The following is a 20,621-nucleotide window of genomic DNA, read 5'->3' as shown; positions in this document are numbered from 1 at the left end:
CTTCAGGTTAAGAACAGTTTCAGGTTAAGTACAGACCTCCAGAACGAATTAAGTACTTAACCTGAGGTACCACTGTAAATGTTTGCATTAGTTGGAAGCAAGATGGCACTGTTTCATCCATTCTAATCTGCAAAATTTAAGCATTTTTCTCATTTCTCACCCTAGTTATTTTTGCTTTTGTTGGTGTACATTGGGACATGTGATGGTGCCTTGTGCCCAGAAGATGCACTGGGCCAGATAGCATCCAACATCTTGTGGCTGACACTCTCCCATATGTGGGGTGCACAACTTATTGTAGCCCAAAACATATCTTGGGGGTAGGCACCTTTATGTTTTTCTACATATTTTGGCTATTTTGGTATGCATAGATGCACTTGGTGACTTGCACCTGGAGGAAGCTCTCGGCTGGGTAGGGAATCTCATACAAAAAGGGAATCTCCTACAAAACACTCTTCCAGATGTGGGGCTGTATGTGGTGGCCCAAAGCATATTTTGGGATGGTCAGGTCTTTATTATTTATTGTCTTTAGATGTCATCACATGTTTATGAGTGTTGCACAACCATGATACTTTTGAATAAAATTGTTGGCGTCAAAGGGGAGAGTCCTCCGGACATGCTAATATAGAGGTTCAGGGGAAAAGAAACTGTAGAGTTCAGGAACATATTGACTTTCCTTTGTGTAGTGAATCTTCAAGCAAATAAGGATCTGAGAATGAGTAACCAACTTCAGCAACATAACAATAAGGGAGAGAGAACACAGGAAGTGCTTTGTTTGATCGTCGGGATCTACCCAACCTTCTAGCTTTCAACTTGCAACAGCAGTGCCAGACAGATTCTCCCAGGCATGTATAAGCAAGACATGAAATTAATGTTCTTCCTTAATTTCTGTCAGCATCTGGTAAACTGATACATTTAGGGAACAATACTTACAAGAATTACAGCTGGAAAGCAAAAGAAGATTAATGTTCCAAGAAATGTCAGTGGATAATCAGGTTTGTTCTCCATAAAGGCATGGAAAAGGCCAGCAGTGGACTACTGCCAAAGTTTTTCAGCATAATGTCCTGCCAAGTAATGTAATGCACAAGTTTTACTTGTGTAAAACCTGAATTTGTAAACATCATTCTACTTAGTGAAAAAAATTCTCTATGGAGCAAGGAGCTTTCTAAATCTTTGGGTTGTTTTTTTTTACAACTTTTAAGCCTTACTCTATAGTGATGTTTTTAAAAAAAGGTTTAGAAAGCTTTCAGAAAAAAACATGAAAGAAAAACAATTAAAACATAGACAGCTTAGGTAGTCATAAAGATGTAACATAAAAGGAAATAAAGTGTGAGATTATTGGTAGCTATGGTTTGATTTGCATTTCTTCACTGCCTCAGGGTTACAAGCTTGGGTCCATTAGACATTATGCTGGGTGATGTACAAAGGTAACTATGATCTCAAGTAATAAAGGTTTATAAAGAGAGTCAGGGTGTAAAAGACAATGAAATAGCATTGTAAGAAATATCAGAAGCCCATCTGGTTCTTTACCCAGTGGAATCTGATGAGCCTTAAGATGAAGCAAGTACACACACACGTTGAACAATATCATGACGACATGGCCACACAGCAAACATGTTTTTTTAAAAGGTAAACTTTTACGCAACATGGTATATGAAGGAAAACCCCTTGAGGCATGCTGATACTTGTAATGCAAAACTGAAACAAAAAGCAAGCTGCCTGAGAGGTGACTCAGGAAGATTCACCTATGGCAAGCCCAGTGGGCCAATACATTACACAACCCAAGAATTAAGCACAACAACATATTTCCAGAATAAGGCATCTAAAATCTGATGAGAAGCCATGCGGTTTATTCCTTACATTACTGAGTGACAAAAATGAAGACTTTGAGGAATGCAAAATAGATAGACCGAACCACATTTTTGTAGCATCTTTTTGGGTTATCAAAATGAAATCTGGTACACCTGCTCAATTCAACACTACAAGTTAAAATATAGGTTTCACACCCCATATAAATATAAATTAATCAAATGATTAAGAATACACCTTTGTTTTCCTTATTATGCTTTAGAATCACTTGTTTAATGACAGGAAAATTCAAAATGTTATGCAGTAATGTGATTTTGTGAATGTATGCTAAAAGAATCCAATAAAGATGAACTGAAAGAGAGAGAGAGAGAGAGAGATAGTGTAATCAGATTTCCTATGTTTCTTCTTAAAGTTGAAAAGTAGCGACAGGTAGCTAAACTGGATCTGGGTTGTGGCACTGGGGAAGGGAGGCTTTTCCCTTTTCCCAATTTAAATTCTTCTCCCTGGTAAATATCCTATTTGCCCTAGAAGCACAAACATACTATCAATCACTTGAAGTCAGAGCAGAGCCGGGGAGGGGTCTAACCAGTTTTTTTGCCCCAGGTTATACCTCCAGAGGGGTGACATTGAGGCTCCCAGCCTCCCTCCCTCTCTCTTTATACACACAAATGTGCATGGGGGGTTGCCAAACTGGGACTTTGACCCAAGTGAAAGAAAGCCTAGTTTTGCCCTGTGTCACAGTAATGTCAGGTGATGCAGAGCTCCAAATGCCTGACCAAAGCATCACACACGACTCTGGCACTGTGTGTTGATGTCCCGCTGATCACCAGCACTTCAGAAGTAAAGCGTTAAGCACCTATGAAGTCCTATCACCTGATTATCAGGAATTCAGACTGAGTTAGTAAAATCTGAATAGTTATATATAATAAACTAGGGTCAATTCAGCTTGATTTGAAAAAACAAACAGTTGTTTTTGCAAGTTCAATGTCAGAAGAGATAAGTGTGAGACAAGAAAGAAGGATTTAACATTAAGAAATCCTACAGGAACACAAGCACTTATGAATCAGATGTAATTTTTTAATTTAAAAAATCAGATTGTTATGCATCAGCTTGGGGACCTTAACAAACATTTTTTAAAATTCCACTTTTTTCTTTTTGCTTCAACAGACAAAAAGAATTATGAAAATTAAGAATGGAGTGATACTGTACATTGAATGCTCTGAGGCAGACAACTTAATTTTTCAAATCTTAGATCATTTACAACAAATGTTGTAATTTGTCCTTGTGTAAACATGAGCTGCTATATATGATGCATGGTCACTTCAGGCAGAAATTTGCCCCAGGCTGATCAAACAGTGCAGTGCATGTTTTTTAACATAATGATTCACATAGGTCTTTCCATACTCCAGCTCCAGCTCCTGACTTCAGATTTCTAGTTCTGATCATGCTAATGGTCCAGGGGTAGGCAACCTAAGGCCCGGGGCAGGATGCGGCCCAATCGCCTTCTCAATCCGGCCCACAGACGGTCTGGGAATCAGCATGTTTTTACATGAGTAGAATGTGTCCTTTTATTTAAAATACATCTCTGGATTATTTGTAGGGCCTGTCTGGCGTTTTTACATGAGTAGAATGTGTGCTTTTATTTAAAATGCATCCAGTGTAGTAACTGAAATGACTGAAAACATGGTTAGGTTAAACACGCCTTTCAAAGTAGTTCCTCCACCCATCAGATTACAGTTCATGCACGTGAAGCAGCTGAGAGCTCTCTGCTTCTTGCTCTCATGCAATGTGCATACATTTGGGGAAAATCTGACAGAAGGCCACACACCAAGTACTGGAAAGACATGCTACTTTCCATCACTGCAGTTTCTAGCAGTCAGATTTCCCAGCTGACTCCTCTGCCTGCACACAAACATATTAATTCTCATTCAAACAGCAACTATAACACCACTGTCTGAAATTAAGTAATTTGTTTACTCAGTTACAAATAATTATTTTGCATGGCATCAGAACTCATTGCATTGGTATTCCAACTTCTGCTGCATCTTACAGTCTTTCTTGACATCAAGAGACAGCAGGTAACTGTGCCCCTGAAGGACCAGGTGCACAGCCTGGGAGCCATTTTGGACTCACAGTTGTCCATGAAGGTGCAGGTCAATTCCATGTCCAGGGCAACTGTCTACCGGCTCCATCTGGTATGCCAGCTGAGATCCTACCTGCCCGTGCACTGTCTTGTCAGAGTGGTGCATGCTCTGTTTATTTCCTGCTTGTACTACTGCAATGCACTCTACGTGGGGCTACCTTTGAGGGTGACTCAGAAACTACAACTAATCCAGAATGCCACAGCTAGACTGGTGACTGGGAGAAGTCACAGGAACCATATAACACTGGCCCTAAAGGATCTACACTGGCTCCCAGTACATTTTCAAGCACAATTCAAAGTGTTGGTGCTGACCTTTAAAGCCCTAAACAGCCTCAGCCCAGTATACCTGAAGGAGTGTCTTCACCCCATTGTTCAGCCCAGACACAGAGATCCAGTTTTGAGGGCCTTCTGGTGGCTCCCTCACTGTGAGAAGTAAAGTTACAGGGAAGCAGGCAGAGGGCCTTCTCAGCAGTGGTGCCCTCCCTGTGGAACACCCTCCCATCAGATGTCAAGGACATAAACTACACAACTTTTAGAAGACATCTGAAAGCAGCCCTGTATCAGGAAGTTTTTTAAGTTTGATGTTTTATTATGTTTTTATGTGTACTGGAAGCTGCCCAGAGTGGCTGGGAAAACCCAGCCAGATGGGTGGAGAAAAAGAAGATGATGATGAAGAAGAAGAAGAAGAAGAAGAGCCCTAGCCCTGATCTTCTGACATCAATGCTTTACCAAGGAAAGCAAACACTTTACCTACAAAAGCAAACTTTCTATAGCTAAATTATGTGCTTTGACGAAGTACTTAATTTTGCCTGGGTTGATTCTCCGACCCTTCAGCTTCATTGGAGGATCGCAGGTTCTAGTATTATGAGAAAGGGAGAAAGGTTTGCTCAGAAGCCTTTGGTAAGGGACTTTGTCACCTCCGCACTGAAGCGTGTCTCACCACAACCTTAGATTCTTTTAGATGCCAGGTGAAAACCCACCTTTTTTCAGTTGGACTTTTAAAGTCTGGTGCATTAACTTGTTTTTATGATATTAAACCAGAACAGCATGTAAAGGGAGAAGAGCGGTATCATTCCATTTGACAAGCAGAACTCCTTACACTGACAGAATGATCAAATTAGGGTGACAAAGAATTCCTCCACTATGCTTAGCCATGTTCTACAATTTATCCAGAACTAACTGTCCTGTAATTTTCCTCATGTCCCCTATATCCTTTTTTAAAAATTGGAATTACATTGCGCACTCTCCAGCCCTCAGATATAGAAACCATTCTTAGGGACATGTTCTTTATTTTTGTTAGCAGTTTCACACTTGAGTTCTATTTTGGTAGATACTATCTGATAATTTGTTACTTTTTGTTCATGTTTAGCTTGTCAGTAAGGCCTAGAATGGATCTCCACAATCCATTTTTTGGTTTGAACTGTTTCCACATGGTATGGCTTCATGGCTCTTAAGTAGGCAGTCGAACCTTTCCAAGGTAGTAGAGGCAGATGCATGAAAATGAAAAAACAAAAGTAGAAATAGATGCAAAAGGAAATAGACCAAATACTTTAGAAAGCAAAACAATTTGGTTCATTTGCATCTTTCAGGAAAAGAAAAACTTTTCACCCTAATTTGGTGGAATACACATATTGTATACCCACTTCTCTTTTCTTCTCTCTCATTGAGATACTGCATTTTCCAAGCATTAAATTACCAATGTTTTTTATCTGAAATTAGCATATGTCGCCCCCAGATAGTGCAATGAACTCTGTTATGAATAATGACTTTTTAAACTCTAGAAAGGCTATGTTGTGTATGGTAGGTCCAAGGTATGTTCATATATTCAAATATGGTGACCACTTAATACACAAGCAGTGGTCTGGTGAGAAACCATTGGCATGACATGGTTCGCATAGGCTTGCCAGGTGAAAACACGTATACTGTTGAAGTTGTCATAATATGTTGGCATGTGTGAACTGGTGCCAGACAAAGATAGTCACAGTTTTAAAGGAGAGAGCTAGTGGCCACATACCAGGGGTATTGTAGCAGGAATGTCCTGTAGCAGCAGGGAGTTGGACTAGATGACTTCAGGTACCCTCCCAACTCTATAGGTTGCATTCAGCGCTGCTGTTTGGATTACACAGCCAGCTTCTGATTGTGCAACATGCCTACAACCTCCTCTCTTTTCTCCTGCAGCTGCTCATGCACCCTCAGAATCTGCACCAGCAGATTAGGGAATCTTTCAAAACAATTTTTAGGGAGGTGGGGTACAGGTCAGGAAAAGGGAAGTTAAGGAATTCCCATTGCAGTATATGTCTCGAACTCTGTTCATGCTGCTTTGGATACAACCCTTTAAAACAGATATATGCAAACTTTGCCCTCCAGATGTTTTGGGACTACAACTCCCATCATCCCTAGCTAACATGACCAGTGGTCAGGGATGATGGGAGTTGTAATCCCAAAACATCTTGAGGGCCGAGTTTGCCTATGCCTGCTATAAAATCCTCTTCCTTCTCCCATATTTCAAGCAGTGAGGATGCTGCAGTGCCAATATTTATTTTCAGTGAGGTATATAAACTTCATGCTTTGAATACAAAATAATTATTTACATACATGGTTTTCTCTTAATTTATAAATAATTATTTAAACTCCTTCTGCTAAACATCATTAGCTATACTGTATTTTCCTTAAATGAAAACAAGGAAATGATTTGGAGGTTTAAATTGTGCTTTTCTAAAACTGAGCACACGTGGGCTTGCCTGGGAGAGATGTTGAATGATTTATGCAAAGTGTATGTGTGCTTCTGTAGTTTCAGTCGGGCCTTTTGAGGAGGAACTAAACAGCTGAGTTCACAGGAACAGACTTGTCAGGTGGCAAGTGGCTTGGCAACACCATTGTTTTTTCTACATTGGCAAGGTTTCTAAAACTGAATCTTTTCCCTTCAGTGACATACATTCACTGTAAAACACACACACACACCATATGCACCATCATCCTAGTGCACTATATAGTCTGAGTTTATGAGAAGGATGAGATGAACTAGAATACTCATCATTTAGGTACTGAGTAGAACTCAACATCTGGGTACCATGGCGTCTTTATAGACAGATGTTTTAGAAGGCTTAGAAGTGTTATCCCACTATTATTTTAATGGAGCACTCATACATCACAAGAAAGATTTGGGCATGGCTTCTTCTGGTGGGGGGTGGGTGAGAAACTGTCTCCCAGGATGAGTTAAAATCACCAAACTCCTTCCTTTTTTAAAAAACCCTCTAAGCCACAAGAACAGAAAAACATGGCAGTGAACTACAGCAAGCTGAAAGTTGCTGGATCTGGCAGTTGGATTGTGCCTCTGAAATTTCATCAACTTGAGAAATCCCTTCTGAAGTCCATTCTAATAGGATCATGAGAAAAAGGAGTGGTAAGTAGCATCCTCACCTCGGTACTGTGATCTCTAAGAAAGCTCTTGTGCAGCAGTCTAAGAGAATGATCACATTTATTGGTACTCACATAGAAATCAGATTATCATCATCATCTTCTCTCACAAATGCAGAATTTAATTGCTCTGAAATACAAGAATGGAAATGATCTCCCCACAATAGTGGCTAACCCAGTGTTTCCCAAACTTTGGTCTCCATCTGTCATTGGACTACAACTCCCATTGGACTACAACTCACCACTGATTCTGCTAGCTAGGGTTGATGGGAGTCGTAGTCCAACAACAGCTGGATATCTAAGTTTGAGAAACACTGGGCTAACCTATGGCCCTCTGGATGCTGTTAGAGTCCAACTCCAAGCAGCCCCAGGCAGCATGACCAATGGGCCAGGGATAATGGGAGCTGTAGTCTAGCAACTTCTGAAGGTCCACAGATGAGCCTCCCCTATACTGTCGCATAACTCTTTTAGTGAAATCAGTGAAACTCAAAAGGGATTGATTTTTTTTGTACTTTTAGGTGTTTGTGTGTCACTTGAAACATGTATGTTTGGAGGAAGGTAAGGGTGCTTCATTCCATCATGAATCCTCCTGACTGGTGCCTCTGATCTCAATGAAAGAATTTAGCAAAGAGCTGTAATAAAGGAATGTCATGGCTTATCAAACGAATATAACTTAACAACAACAATTTATTACTTATACCCCGCCCATCTGGCTGGCTTTCCTCAGCCACTCTGGGCGGCTTCCAACAAGAGATTAAAAATACATTAAAAACTTCCCTAAACAGGGCAGCCTTCAGATGTCTTCTAAAAGTCAGGTAGTTGTTTATTTCTTTGACATCTGATGTGCCAATATCAACAGGTTTTCCACAATGAATAGTCAATATATTTTCTATCAGATAATCACTTGATTTCTTGTGCCTTATTACAATTTGCATGCACACACACATACACATACACTACATAAGATTTTACACTACGTGATTGCATTTGCTTGTCAACCAGTTGAAACATGCAGCATGACAATGATACTATTGCAAGGTGTGAGATGAAGTATTGCTAAATGTGAAAAGTAAACAATATATTAGGAACCATAGCGTGCAGGCAACAACTTTGCCACACAGAGAGTATAAGCAATATACATATGACATATTTTAAACTTTCTCTTGCAATATTGTTCTCATTGTTTTAGTATACAATGTGATAAAGCCCTAGCTGCATGGGAGAGAAGGTCATAAGCTAATCAATTCCAAGAATTGATTTCACCAGAAAACCAAGAAACTCCAATATGAAATCAGATGTGCCCCAAAATACATACATTAAGTGCCATTTTAAAAACAAATAATAATATACCATGCACCCCAAAATCTGCACAATACCTAATTGTACAGCTTGTATAAATTATTAAGCAAATTATTCTGAAAGTACTGGGGAATAGCAAAGAATCACAAACACTTTATTATCTGGCCATTGCAAATCCTGCTTGACTCCCCTTTGGCTTGTGAGGCAGTGTACAGTTTAAAGCAGATTTCATGCATCCCATTTGTGCATGTTTTGAGTTCACATAATGTTGTCTTTATCAAAGTGGTTGCCTACACATACCGTACCTCATACACAGATTTTTAAAATCCAACATAAAATTGCATGTTACTCAATGATGGATGTACATTGTGCAGCTGCTTGTTTCCTAACATGTTGGTGGCATTTTGCTGGGTGTCATCTATTACCACACACACCCTACTCCTGATGGTGAGGTGCTCTTCAGTGGGCTCCACTGGGTACACTCATAATACACACATACCTATTATATATTATATTATATTACACACACACACACACACACACACACACACACATATCAAAGCACTGTTTTGTTCAAGTGTTTTATCAAAAAACATTTCAAAAATAATTTAAAATGGGCACATGCATAGGTAAACAAATACCTGCACACATGTCCACAATGAACCTCAAGTTTCTGGAACTCAGAGTGGATAGGGATGTACTGATTGAGGGGAGAGGACAACAATACATAATACAAATATATCCCACCACTCACAGCCCACTAGCGTGGATGGGAAAGACTGAGGTGGCGTTCAAGTGAAAAGCACTAGAAAAATCGGATCTGTGGGCCCACATATGTCTTAACACTGATATGTATCCAGTCTGATATTTTAACAAGCCTTATGCCTTCAAGACTATCTTTACGGATTTAAGAGGAAGCCTGCTGAATCAAATCATGGTCCAACTAGTCCAAGATTTTGTTTTTTAACAGCAGCAGCCAACTGTGGAAAGTTCAGGAGCAGGAAGGTTATACATTTGATTTACTGCAGGCATCAAGCACTCAAAGGCTTGCTATCTCTGTACCCTGAAATTCCATTTATTTGATAACCTATACTCCAAACCTAATTATTTTCAAAACCATCTAAGATTATGACCATCACAACATTTTGTAGTGAATTCCATACATTAATTACATGTCTAGTGCCCATACAATGCCCAGATCTTCTCAGAATAGCAATCCATGGGATATAAACCCCACAACTCCAGTGACCCATTCCAAGAAAAAGCACCTTGCTTAATCCATTTGAGCCCAGTATCCCATACATATCTCACACAGGCTGCCAGCTCCCACATAACACCTTTGTTACATGCAACCAATATATGTTAATGAAAAAAACTAAAATCATCCACTATACCAAAATAGTGAATGTAGTGTTAATGTATCCATAGACCTTAAGGAATATTTCTTCTAAGAATAATTTATTATGTAAGCAATTATCTCAAAAGTGGGATCATGTAGCTATTTGTAGCACTACTTATTTAACAAGCAAGAATTATAACAGGAATAGAATTTTATCATGAAATATCAAGGGCAATTATCTTCTAGTCATAAGTGTTGCAGAAACATTGATTGCAACACATATTTGCTATATTTTATCTATATAATCCTTATGTTCTGAAAGATTACTTTTTATTTTTTATGGGTAGAGTAGTCCTCCAACATTTCATGAAAGGGTACATTCCACATTTCATTAATTCATAGTAATTACTATTTTACTGCAATAATAAGGACTTGTCCTAGCTTGCCATTGACATTCTTTTAAAATGTGTTTTGTGTAAGATGCTGTTGAATGATACCTTAGAAGACCTAACTTCAGCTTAGTCCTATATTTTGTTACAAGACAACAGTGAAATAGTAAATAAATTCAAGGACAATTATGCTTGATCAAAAATATTGCTGTTAACTAAAAAGATACCCAAGAACAATACCCCCCCGTTTCCCCCATGCACTGTTTCCAGGGTTCTCCCAACCACACCCAAGAAAATTGGAGAAGTGCAAGGGGTGGGTTGGGGAGAGAAGTCCCATTGTGCAAGTGGAAGTCCTTGAGCAACTCTTCTGCTGACCGGACTAATTAGTTGAATCCCACCCTGCATATACAAATAATCTAGATTTCCTGAACCAGTGGCAGCTGTTATAAATTCATAAAAACACCATGTTTATTAATGATACCCTACTCTCTTGTATCTTGTCAAAATACAGTATTCAAATTAACTCCAGGACTGAGCTCTAGTAGCTCATATTTCAGCATAAAAAAGGTAAAGGACGCCTGACAGTTAAGTCCAGTCGCAGACGACTCTGGGGTTGCAGTGCTCATCTCGCTTTACAGGCCGAGGGAGCCAGCGCTTGTCTACAGACAGTTTTTCCGGGTCATGTAGCCAGCATGACAAAACCGCTTCTGGCGAAACCAAAGCAGCGCACGGAAACGCCATTTACCTTCCTGCCAGAGCGGTACCTATTTATCTACTTGCACTTTTCGGCATGCTTTCGAACTGCTAGGTTGGCAGGAGCAGGGACCGAGCAACGGGAGCTCACCCTGTCATGGGGATTCGAACCGCCGACCTTCTGATCGGCAAGCCCAAGAAGCTCACTGGTTTAGACCAAAGCACCACATCTCTATCCTCAAAAACACAATAAAATTACAGTAAAGTTGCAAACCAATCTCAAAAAATATGTATCAGAGGGGTGTGTGTGTGTGTGTGTGTATTGCACAGATGCTCAAGGAGTTTTTATTAGTGCCCGAGAGGACTGAAAAGAGAGCACTCACTTTATAGAAAATGTTGCTGCTGCTGCGGTTGAATTTCAAACAACAGTGGTACCTTGGGTTAAGTACTTAATTCGTTCTGGAGGTCCATTCTTAACCTGAAATTGTTCTTAACCTGAAGCTAATGGGGCCTCCTGCTGCCGCCACGCCGCCGGAGCACGATTTCTGTTCTCATCCTAAAGCAAAGTTCTTAACCTGAAGCACTATTTCTGGGTTAGTGGAGTTGTAACTTGAAGCACATGTAACCTGAAGCGTATGTAACCTGAGGTACCACTGTATTGGATTATGCTTAGGAGCATTTCCCTGCCCCCTTAGGTCCTCTTTTGGAGATGGAAGGGGGGCAATCTTTGATTCTGGTAAAACAATTCTGCATGTGTTTGGTAGAAATCAGGACAAAGGTGCCAGAATGATTTCATGCACATTGGGAAGCTGTGCTTTATCTGAAATGCCACACTGATAGCACTGTTACATGTACTGTACTGTACTGTAAATTCAAATAAATAAATAAATCCAGAACATAATGATTAGCATGGCAACTCTAATCCCTTTTACACCAGGGAGTTTGGATTTAATGGCCATGTCCCAGCTGAACAACCAGCTCCCAAACATTGAGGCAAGAGGCCCGCAGGTGGTATTTCCACCAGTAGAACCCAGTGGAAAGAAACAAAGCAGGGAGGAGATGGGGCTGAGCTGGTCTGAGATCTGTTGGATTTTGAGCTGGTCTCCCTGTTTTGGGGCGATGGCATTGGCCCAATATGGACTCAACTGCTGGTAGCCTGAGCCCGGGTAAGGATCAACCTAGACCACTACCTATCTTCTACCATTATCACTATGGGCTGCAGATGTGGCAGTAGCCTCACTGCTCTGCAAAGCCCCATGGGCGGGGTAGGAATGTTATGTTACAAATGTTCTGTTTTCATAAAACTTGCCAAAAAAAATAAGAGGACACGCCAACCCTCAGTAAGCTTCAATTATTCAGTCATCAAAATATTACATCTTGCATATGCCCTGAGACACTGTTCCCACACTTCTAGTACTGAAAGTATAGCACAGCACCATGAAAATGAGCAAAAGAAATATTAGTACAGATAAATCATGAGTTAATTTGGTGTCTCCCGCTGATCTTGTAGCATTTCTTCATGTCTAGGTCAATTATGTTTCTTTATTCATTTACATCTTTTTACTACACCTTTTGTCTCCATGCCAAACCAGCATGTTTGCCTTTTCTTTCTATGGTCAAATGCTTGTCTTGTTACAAGAGTTTTTCAGTGCCCAGATGAAGCCTTGGTGGCACAAGCTTAAAGGGGGGGGGGGCAGGAAGATACTAGGGATGCAACTGTGTTCCATTAAACGTAATGAGATTTATGTTAACTAATGTTAAAAACCCCCAAACAGGATTGCACCCTAAAAATACCAAATGAAATCATTGAAGAATCAGCCAGGTGGTCATCATGCATTGAGGAAAAGGACATTAGAATTGGAAATGTTTTATGTTAATTTTTTACTGTAATATTCATGCATTGTTAGGTTTTTATTCCCTTACAGCAGGCTTCCTCAAACTCGGTCCTCCAGATGTTTTGAGACTACAATTCCCATCATCCCTGACCACTGGTTCTGCTAGCTAGGGATCATGGGTGTTGTAGGCCAAAAACATCTGGAGGGCCGAGTTTGAGGAAGCCTGTCTTACAGCTTTGCAGCTTCTGTAAGGGGCTACATAAAGTCAAAAGATGTATTATGCATTTTAGAAGCCCTACAAACTTAAACAGAGGCAGACATAATAGTTGGGCTACAACTCTGCTCCTTTAAAATTGTACAGATAAAATGTTGGACCATCCTCAGATTTAGCACCATAATTAGAAGCTGGGAACAAATAGCTTCAATAAGCATCTTAAATCTAATTTACCAGATCATTACAGTGATTTGAAAAATAAAAAGTAGCATGAGTTATAACCTTTGCTGTTTAGTAAGTGGCACACTACACACACACACACACACACACACACACACACACACTCCCCAGCCCCTCTCATTCAACACAGACTGTTGCATAATAGCAAAGCCTGCAGTCCTATATGGACTTACCTGGGGAAAAGCCCTATTGGAATCAATGAGGCTTGCATCTGAATAGATACCGGTAAGTAAAGGATTGTGCTGCAGCTTGAGCCACAAACAAGAAAGCTTCCAATTCAGAACTCTCCTCATCCATAAGTTTAATTGGTGGACTTAGGTAAGCTACTATCTTTTAGCCAAAATCCCCACTCAGTTTGCAATTATGGGTACCATATTGGTTTACTAATACACTTTGAAGACTTGGAATTAGCCATATAAATGCTCAGGTGTTCTTATTTCATTTTCAATGTTATTTGACGGTCTATTCCAAAGAGTAAAGCTCTTACTAACCTGTGTGTGAGCTGTCATAACAAATGCTTACTTCATGGTTTATGGAATGAGCTTCTTTGAGTACAAAGTTTCTTTTTAAAAACAAGGAGGGAAGACTAACCATACAACACACACACACACACACACACACACACACTTTCTTCAAATATTTGCTGATATTTCTATTTACATTCCAAAGTTCCTGTTCATTTGAATAAACTTATTATTCATATTATAAATTATAAATGAGAATGCAACAAACTCAGTTGACATTACATTCAAGAATCAATATTTACACTTTAGGTTGACTTTTCTCATTGAAATCTACATACAGTATACTGATTAGGCCAGAGCTAAAATTGTGGAGTGGCTTTTTAAAGAAACCTTTTGCAAGTCTTTTGGAATCTCAGGAAATGCATGAATAGTGCCAAAAGGGTTTGCCCATTCAAAATGAGAGCAAGTAAGAGCAAAGAACATTGTTCTTACACTGAAACCGACTTTACATTATACTGGCTACCTGATCACCTAGCCCAGCAGTGGCGAACCTATGGCACGTGTTCCAGAGGGGGCACTCAGAGCCCTCTCTGTGAGCACATGAGCCGTTCGCCCCTTCCAACTCCTCACAATCCTATGATTCGATGGCTAGCCTGCCGGGCTGCACTTCTAAAGCCCATTTGTGCGGGAGAGAGCAAAATGCCGCCAGGCTTACTGGCAATTCTGCACCGAGGCGCTTTAAGACAACGGAATGGAAGATTCATGTTTGAGCTGCAGCCCGCGGGCAGCAAACCAGCTACTTGCGCATGTGCGGCTCTACTCAATGCACGCACTGCCCTTCCAACTTTGTGATGGGCCACTTCCCTTCCAGGCTGTGACGCGCTGAACTGCTGCACGTCTCTGGGCTTCACTTCAGCATTTTCCTTTTCACCTGCTTGGTCAGGTCAGGCCAGGAAGCAAACTTTCAAGCTGAACTCTCTCCCATCGCCATGGGTGCAAGATCCTCCCTGCTGGGGACACACAGCAGAGGGCAAAGGAGACTGTTTTTTTCATGGGGTTGTGGTGAGTTGGAAGGGAACCCGAGGGTCATCTAAGTAAAACCCCATGCAATACAGGGAACTCAACTACAGCATCCATGGCATATGACCATTCTGCTTCTGCTTCAAAGAGCTTCTTGAAGGGAAATTATCAAAACAGCCATGTTTGGGAGTAATTCCCTTTTTCATGATTTCCTAAACAAGGATAATGCAAACTTTTACCTTTCAATAAAAAGTCGTTTGTATCACTGAAAGCTCTGTTATTCTGTTTTTCTTTTAAGACAAAATATGTTAATGTATGAGTTGATTTTTCTAAACTAAAACCTCAGTATTCAGGTTAAATTTCTGTGTTGTCACTTTGCGATAAATAAGTGGGTTTTGAGTTGCAGTTTGGGAACTCGGGCTCTAAAAGGTTCGCCATCACTGACCTAGGCAATAAGAAGAAACCTGCTTATGCAGTAACAAAAACTTTTGTGCAGAATACATGAGGCATTATTCAAAAATCTAATTGTCACCAAGTCACAAAATATTCAGTCATAAAAATACTAAATATAAAAATCAGGGCCAGCCCACCCTTGAGGCAAGGTGAGGTGACAGGAGCAGCAGACCCATCCTCCAAGGAAAGCATCACACGTAGATCTTTATTCTCCCCTTGTTTCTGATGTAGAGCTTCACTCACTTCCTTCCTCCCTAATGGGGTGTGTGGTGCCATTTTGTGGTTTGTCTCAGGTGCCAAAATGTCTTGGCCAGCCCTGATATAAATGCACCGGACAAACATTGTACCATTACAGTTTACATGAAGCTTCCATCTCAGCCTCAGACAGACAGAAGCTTGCAGAGTCTGAGAATGTCCTGCTTTCACTGACCCCTTCTCAAGCCAACTCAAGAACCCTGACAATGTATGGCTTTAAAGGTTAAAAGTTAAAACCAGCCCACAGAATTCGTTGGATCTAAACTGACAGACCAGCAAAAAAATATGCTCTGTGAGATCCACTCCACTAAAAGGCAGTTTACAGAATTCTAGAACAGCTGCAATACAGGTAACCCCTGATTTGCCCAGGGGTTGCATTCCAGATCATTGCATATACAGTAATGGCAGAGCATGCATAAGCCCGTTCTGGCCCAGCCCACTCCACTCCATTACAACCTCCATTCTGCTCCCTTTTCTGACCACTTTTGGGACACCGCAATGATCATGGTTGTGTGTCAACTGCATGCATGTAACTGGGTCGTTGTCTTATTTTCCAGAGGGATAGCCATGTTAATGTGTTGCCACAAAAAAGGAGAATTTTGTGGCACTACAAAAGCCTGACATATTTATTTACAGCATAAAATTTCATGGACTAGTCTCTCTCCACTTGGACTCTATAGTGTATGAAAGTTAATGCCATGATAAATGTGTTACTCTTCACAGTGCCACAAGATGCTCCTATGTCCTGTGCATAGTTACTTCAAACTTTCAGTGGAGTGAGTGGGATTTAAATCAGAATGAACACAAAGTGATGGTTCAGTGATGGAGACAGCAAGAATTCTTTTTAATCTCAAAGGTAAATAAAAACTTAACAGAATTTTGATTGTAATTTGAATTTTTACTCAGGAATTTTACTTCGGGCATAAAATGTTTTATGTTTGTTAAGAAAATATATGATGTACACATAAAATATGTTAATAAAAACTTAACTGTTTCTATGAAAATGATTACTAAGCAATACATATTAATAAGAATATAAATTTACAAGTTTGCACGGATTTTGACTAATAGGTCAGGTATAAGGAACACAGTTATAATGGACTATTATCCTTCAGTTATTTTTCACAGACAAATATGACCCTTTGGGACTGAAACTTTGTTTTGTGTGTGAAATTCCTTGATTCTTAGCCCTTCATGCTTGTTTGCACAATTTATCTAAATTCTTTACATTTAGTACATGCTTAACACAAGATAAGATGACACACAAAAGGAGCTTTACTATGTAAAAAAAAAATCACCCAAAATAAAGCAGGGTAGACAATAAAGATTGCTTTTTTATGAGAGTGTTGTCTGTATCACCAGATTATTTGTTATAAAGGGTCATGCATTGAACGTCCTCAGAGAAAATCTTCCACACACAGATATTCAATTTTCATCTTGCTGGTAAAACCAATGGAACTATATAAATAAACTAAAATAACAATGTAGTCAAATCTGAACTCAGTGTTAAGTTTTCCTGAGTTCACAGATACTTAGGCTGCAACCAACCCCCCTGTGAACTGGATTGCAGCCTTAATAACCAAATGTACATAGGGGACTGCAGCCTTAGCTACCAATATCTTTTTTATTCAGTGTTTCCTGAACATTTAAAATGTTTACTTGTTTTAAAATTTATTTTATTTGTCACATTAACTTGAAAAAGTGATAAACATTTATCATAAACAAAAGTTCTATTCACCCAGGATGCTAGCATAGAACATGAGATCATGTATGTACCTGTTACTGTATAAATTAAAAAGTAACAATGATGCTACAATCTCAGTTGGCAAGCAATGGCACTATTGTTCAGTACCAACAATAAAGAAGTACTTCATGCAATGCATAATTAACCTATTTGGGTTAATCTCTGCAAAATGCAGAGTTGGCCACGGTTTTACACAGCTCCCAAAAAGTCATGGGAGGACAGCCAATTATTTTCTATTTGCCATTGCTGATAAACAAAAACTTCATATTCATATTTCTATTTAGAAGAAATATATCTCCCTAAGTGCCAGATTCTGGATACGATCAACAAGAGGGAGCCACCTCCATCATGCCGCGCTTTTAAGATTCTCAGGGACATCTGGATGACCCTGTTGGAAACACAGTGCGAGGCTAGGTAGAACTTTGTCTAATATAAGGGTGTAGAACCTGTGGCTTTCCAGATGCTGCTGGATTCCTATAATCTCCAACCATTGGCAATGCTGGCTGGGGCTGTAGAGAATTGAAGTCCATCAATATTTTGGGGTCAGAGGTCCCGCCCCCCCCCATTCTAATCCACCAATGCAATTTCTTACATTGAGCAAGCAAAGGACAACCAAGAAATGGATACGTTTAAATGGTTTTAAGCTCATTCCATCTTAGGTTAAAGGCACCAAGATAAAAATACAAATCCTTGCAACTAGTAAAAGCAAATTCAGATGTCACACTTTCCCTTCCCACGAATAACCAGCTAAAATTCAAGTAATGTAGCATTCCTACAATGAAGAAGTGGAAAGGAAATCAAGGGGAAGCCTCCTTAAATGCGAACAGGTTTGATCTTAAAAAACCAAAAACACCTTTCTCCAGGTGACTAATACGAGCTGTCCAGGTCTGTTTTAGTGCCCCCTGCAGCAGCTTTACATTTAAGCATCCGAACAGATTTTACTATATGTATTACAGTATTTTAATATTTTTTTTGGAAGCCGCCCAGAGTGGCTGGGGAAGCCCAGCCAGATGGGCGGGGTATAAATAATAAATTATTATTATAATTACTATATTTCTAATGCTGAAAAATGGGGGTGGGGTGGAGCGCGCGGGAGAGATAAAGTTTGGCAGCCTACAAAACAACTTCCTTTTCATCAAAGGAACAATATTTAAAAGCAGAGACCATGGCAGCCTGGGTTAAAAGCCAGGGCGGAGTGGGGGAGACAGCGCGCGAAGAAAGGGCTGCAGGAGGGAGACGTTGTGCAGGGCGAATCAAGGCGAAGCCAAGGTTCCAACTCCCAACTGCTGCGAACGCCAGAGGCAACGACAGCTGGGTCCGCATTATCAACAACCCCAGAAAAGAGCGCTGTGCCTTTAAGGAGGTTGGCGGGGGGGGGGGGGGCGCCCTCACGCTGCTCGTCGGTTTCGCTTCTCTTTGGCCGGGGGGGGGGGCAGCGACGGGAGGAGACGGGGCATCTAGCCCTACCACACACCTGTCCAATGGGAGCGCACTGCCACTCTGGGGGCACCTGCCTGGCGGAGGGGAGAGGTTTTGGGGTTGGACTAGACGACCCTTGGGGGTCCCTTCCTACTCTACAATTATACGTGACGTCTATTATTGTTGTTGTTATTCCGCCCCGTATAGAGTTGCCCCAGCCACTCTATACGACTTCCACAAAACACACACAACCCCCTCAAACAAAGAGGGGCGCAGTCAGAGGAGCCCCTGAGCCACGCGGGACCCGAAAAACACTGATGCCCCTATAGCGCAGCTCGTTCCCCCGAGTCCCCTCAGAATGTTCCGGAGGGGCGGGGCGGGGAGAGAGAAGCCAACGGCCGCGAGGTGACCGTTGGGGGGAGGCAGGTGGCTATGGGCGCGCCCTGACAGGGAGAGGGGCGGCGTTACCTTTTGGTGGGGGTCGTGGGCTCCCAGGTGGTGAAGTAGGACAAGTGGGAGAGCGAGGGAGACGGGGGCTCGCTCGCCCCTCCTTGGCTCCCTTCCTCCGGCAGCGCCGCCGGGCGGTCCTTGCGCTTCTTCTTGAGGCGCCAGTTCCCGAAAGCCGAGCGTTTCTTGCGCTCTCCGGAGGCGGCGGCGGCGGCGGCGGCGGCGTCGTGGCTGTGGAGATGCTCCCGCCGCCCCTGACTCAGGGACGGGGAAGGGCAGGGCGACGGGAACGACGCGTCTCTGCCGCTGTCCGGCTCCGAGTCCTCGGACTCGCTCTTGTGGAAGAGCCTGCCGAGCTTCTTGAAGCCCCCTTTCTCCATGCTGGGCGCCGCTCGCGTCCTCGACGGGATCCGGTCCCGGGCAGGCGGAGGCACTTGTGAGGCGGCGGCGGCAGCAGCAACAACCGCCTTTGGCTCCAGAGGCTGGCCAGGTAAATGAGAAGGTGCTCCGCCTGTGCGCGCGCCCTGGTTGCGCCGAGCCATGCAGTTGAGGTTGGCGAGAAAGGCGAAGCGCCTCCTAAAGGCAGCACCAGCCATGGCAGCGGCAGCTCAGCCAAGACAAGACAAGCCCCGCCCACGCCCGGCCCCGCCTCCTCGGCGCGGCTGAGCGTTCGAAAACGGCCGGGCTCCCCGGAGATTCCATGCTCTGCTCTGCACTCTACTTACTTAATTTGCCCCGTGCTGCTGCTGCTCCTACTGCTGCCGCCTCCTCCTCCTCTTCATGGAGGAGTTTCCTCGCATTCCTTCGTCTCAAAGCCCGACGATCGTTATCTCGCTCCGCAAAGGAAGAAGCGCATTAGCCGGGGCTCTGTTGCGCAGGAAGGGAGAGGCTGACTTTATCCGCGCCGAGGGTGCAAATTATAAGCCATTATCATTTGTTTTTCCTGATGAGGCCGAGATTACCCACAGACCCGGATTCCTTGTGCAAGGGTTGCAAACAGAGCTCGGAACGCACCTGGAGAACACCAGCTACTGTTTCCTACAGACTCTGGAGATTCCCTTATAATTGTCTTCACGACTGCAAGTTTTTTGTGTGTTAGGATTTCCCCAAAATCTTACTTAAAAGCTCAGTGTTATTTTGGATCACAATAAGAGAAGAGGGCAGATTGCTCGACTCAGAAATTACCCACCTCTTGTATCATTAAGTTTGCAATTCTATACCCACTTTCCCTGGGTATATAAGCCCCATTGAAGTTGATATAAGTAAAATTCTTATAACAAACTCAGTGATATTTCCGAGTAATTAGACTGTCTACTGACACACATACAGACAGTATGGTCTGATTCTGACGTTTGAATATATTCAAATTATTAGAGTTAAGGAATAGGAAAAGATATTGTTCAAGCTAGCCTTCAGAAGTAACCATTTGCTTACTTCTGCAGGC

General features: G+C 41.8%; 1 protein-coding gene across 2 annotated transcripts in view; it reads right to left on the bottom strand.

Annotated features, from left to right (window-relative positions):
• CRYBG1 (crystallin beta-gamma domain containing 1) overlaps positions 1 to 19,892 on the bottom strand; it is a 90,662-nt gene extending 70,770 nt beyond the window's left edge. For both annotated transcript variants that reach the window (XR_014524715.1, XM_083497619.1), the window contains exon 1: positions 19,199 to 19,892. Coding sequence is in view for 1 of the 2 variants with exons in the window: in XM_083497619.1 (XP_083353745.1) it covers positions 19,199 to 19,773 (575 nt within the window). In the remaining variant the exon portion in view is untranslated. The remainder of the gene's footprint in view (positions 1 to 19,198) is intronic.
• Positions 19,893 to 20,621: the final 729 nt, after the last annotated feature.

The sequence above is a fragment of the Podarcis liolepis genome, assembly GCF_965112155.1.
Source record: "Podarcis liolepis genome assembly, chromosome: 3".
Classification (NCBI taxonomy): Eukaryota; Metazoa; Chordata; class Lepidosauria; order Squamata; family Lacertidae; genus Podarcis; species Podarcis liolepis.
The sequence above is the reverse complement of the archived record's forward strand: the minus strand, read 5'-3'. Positions and strand labels throughout refer to the sequence as shown.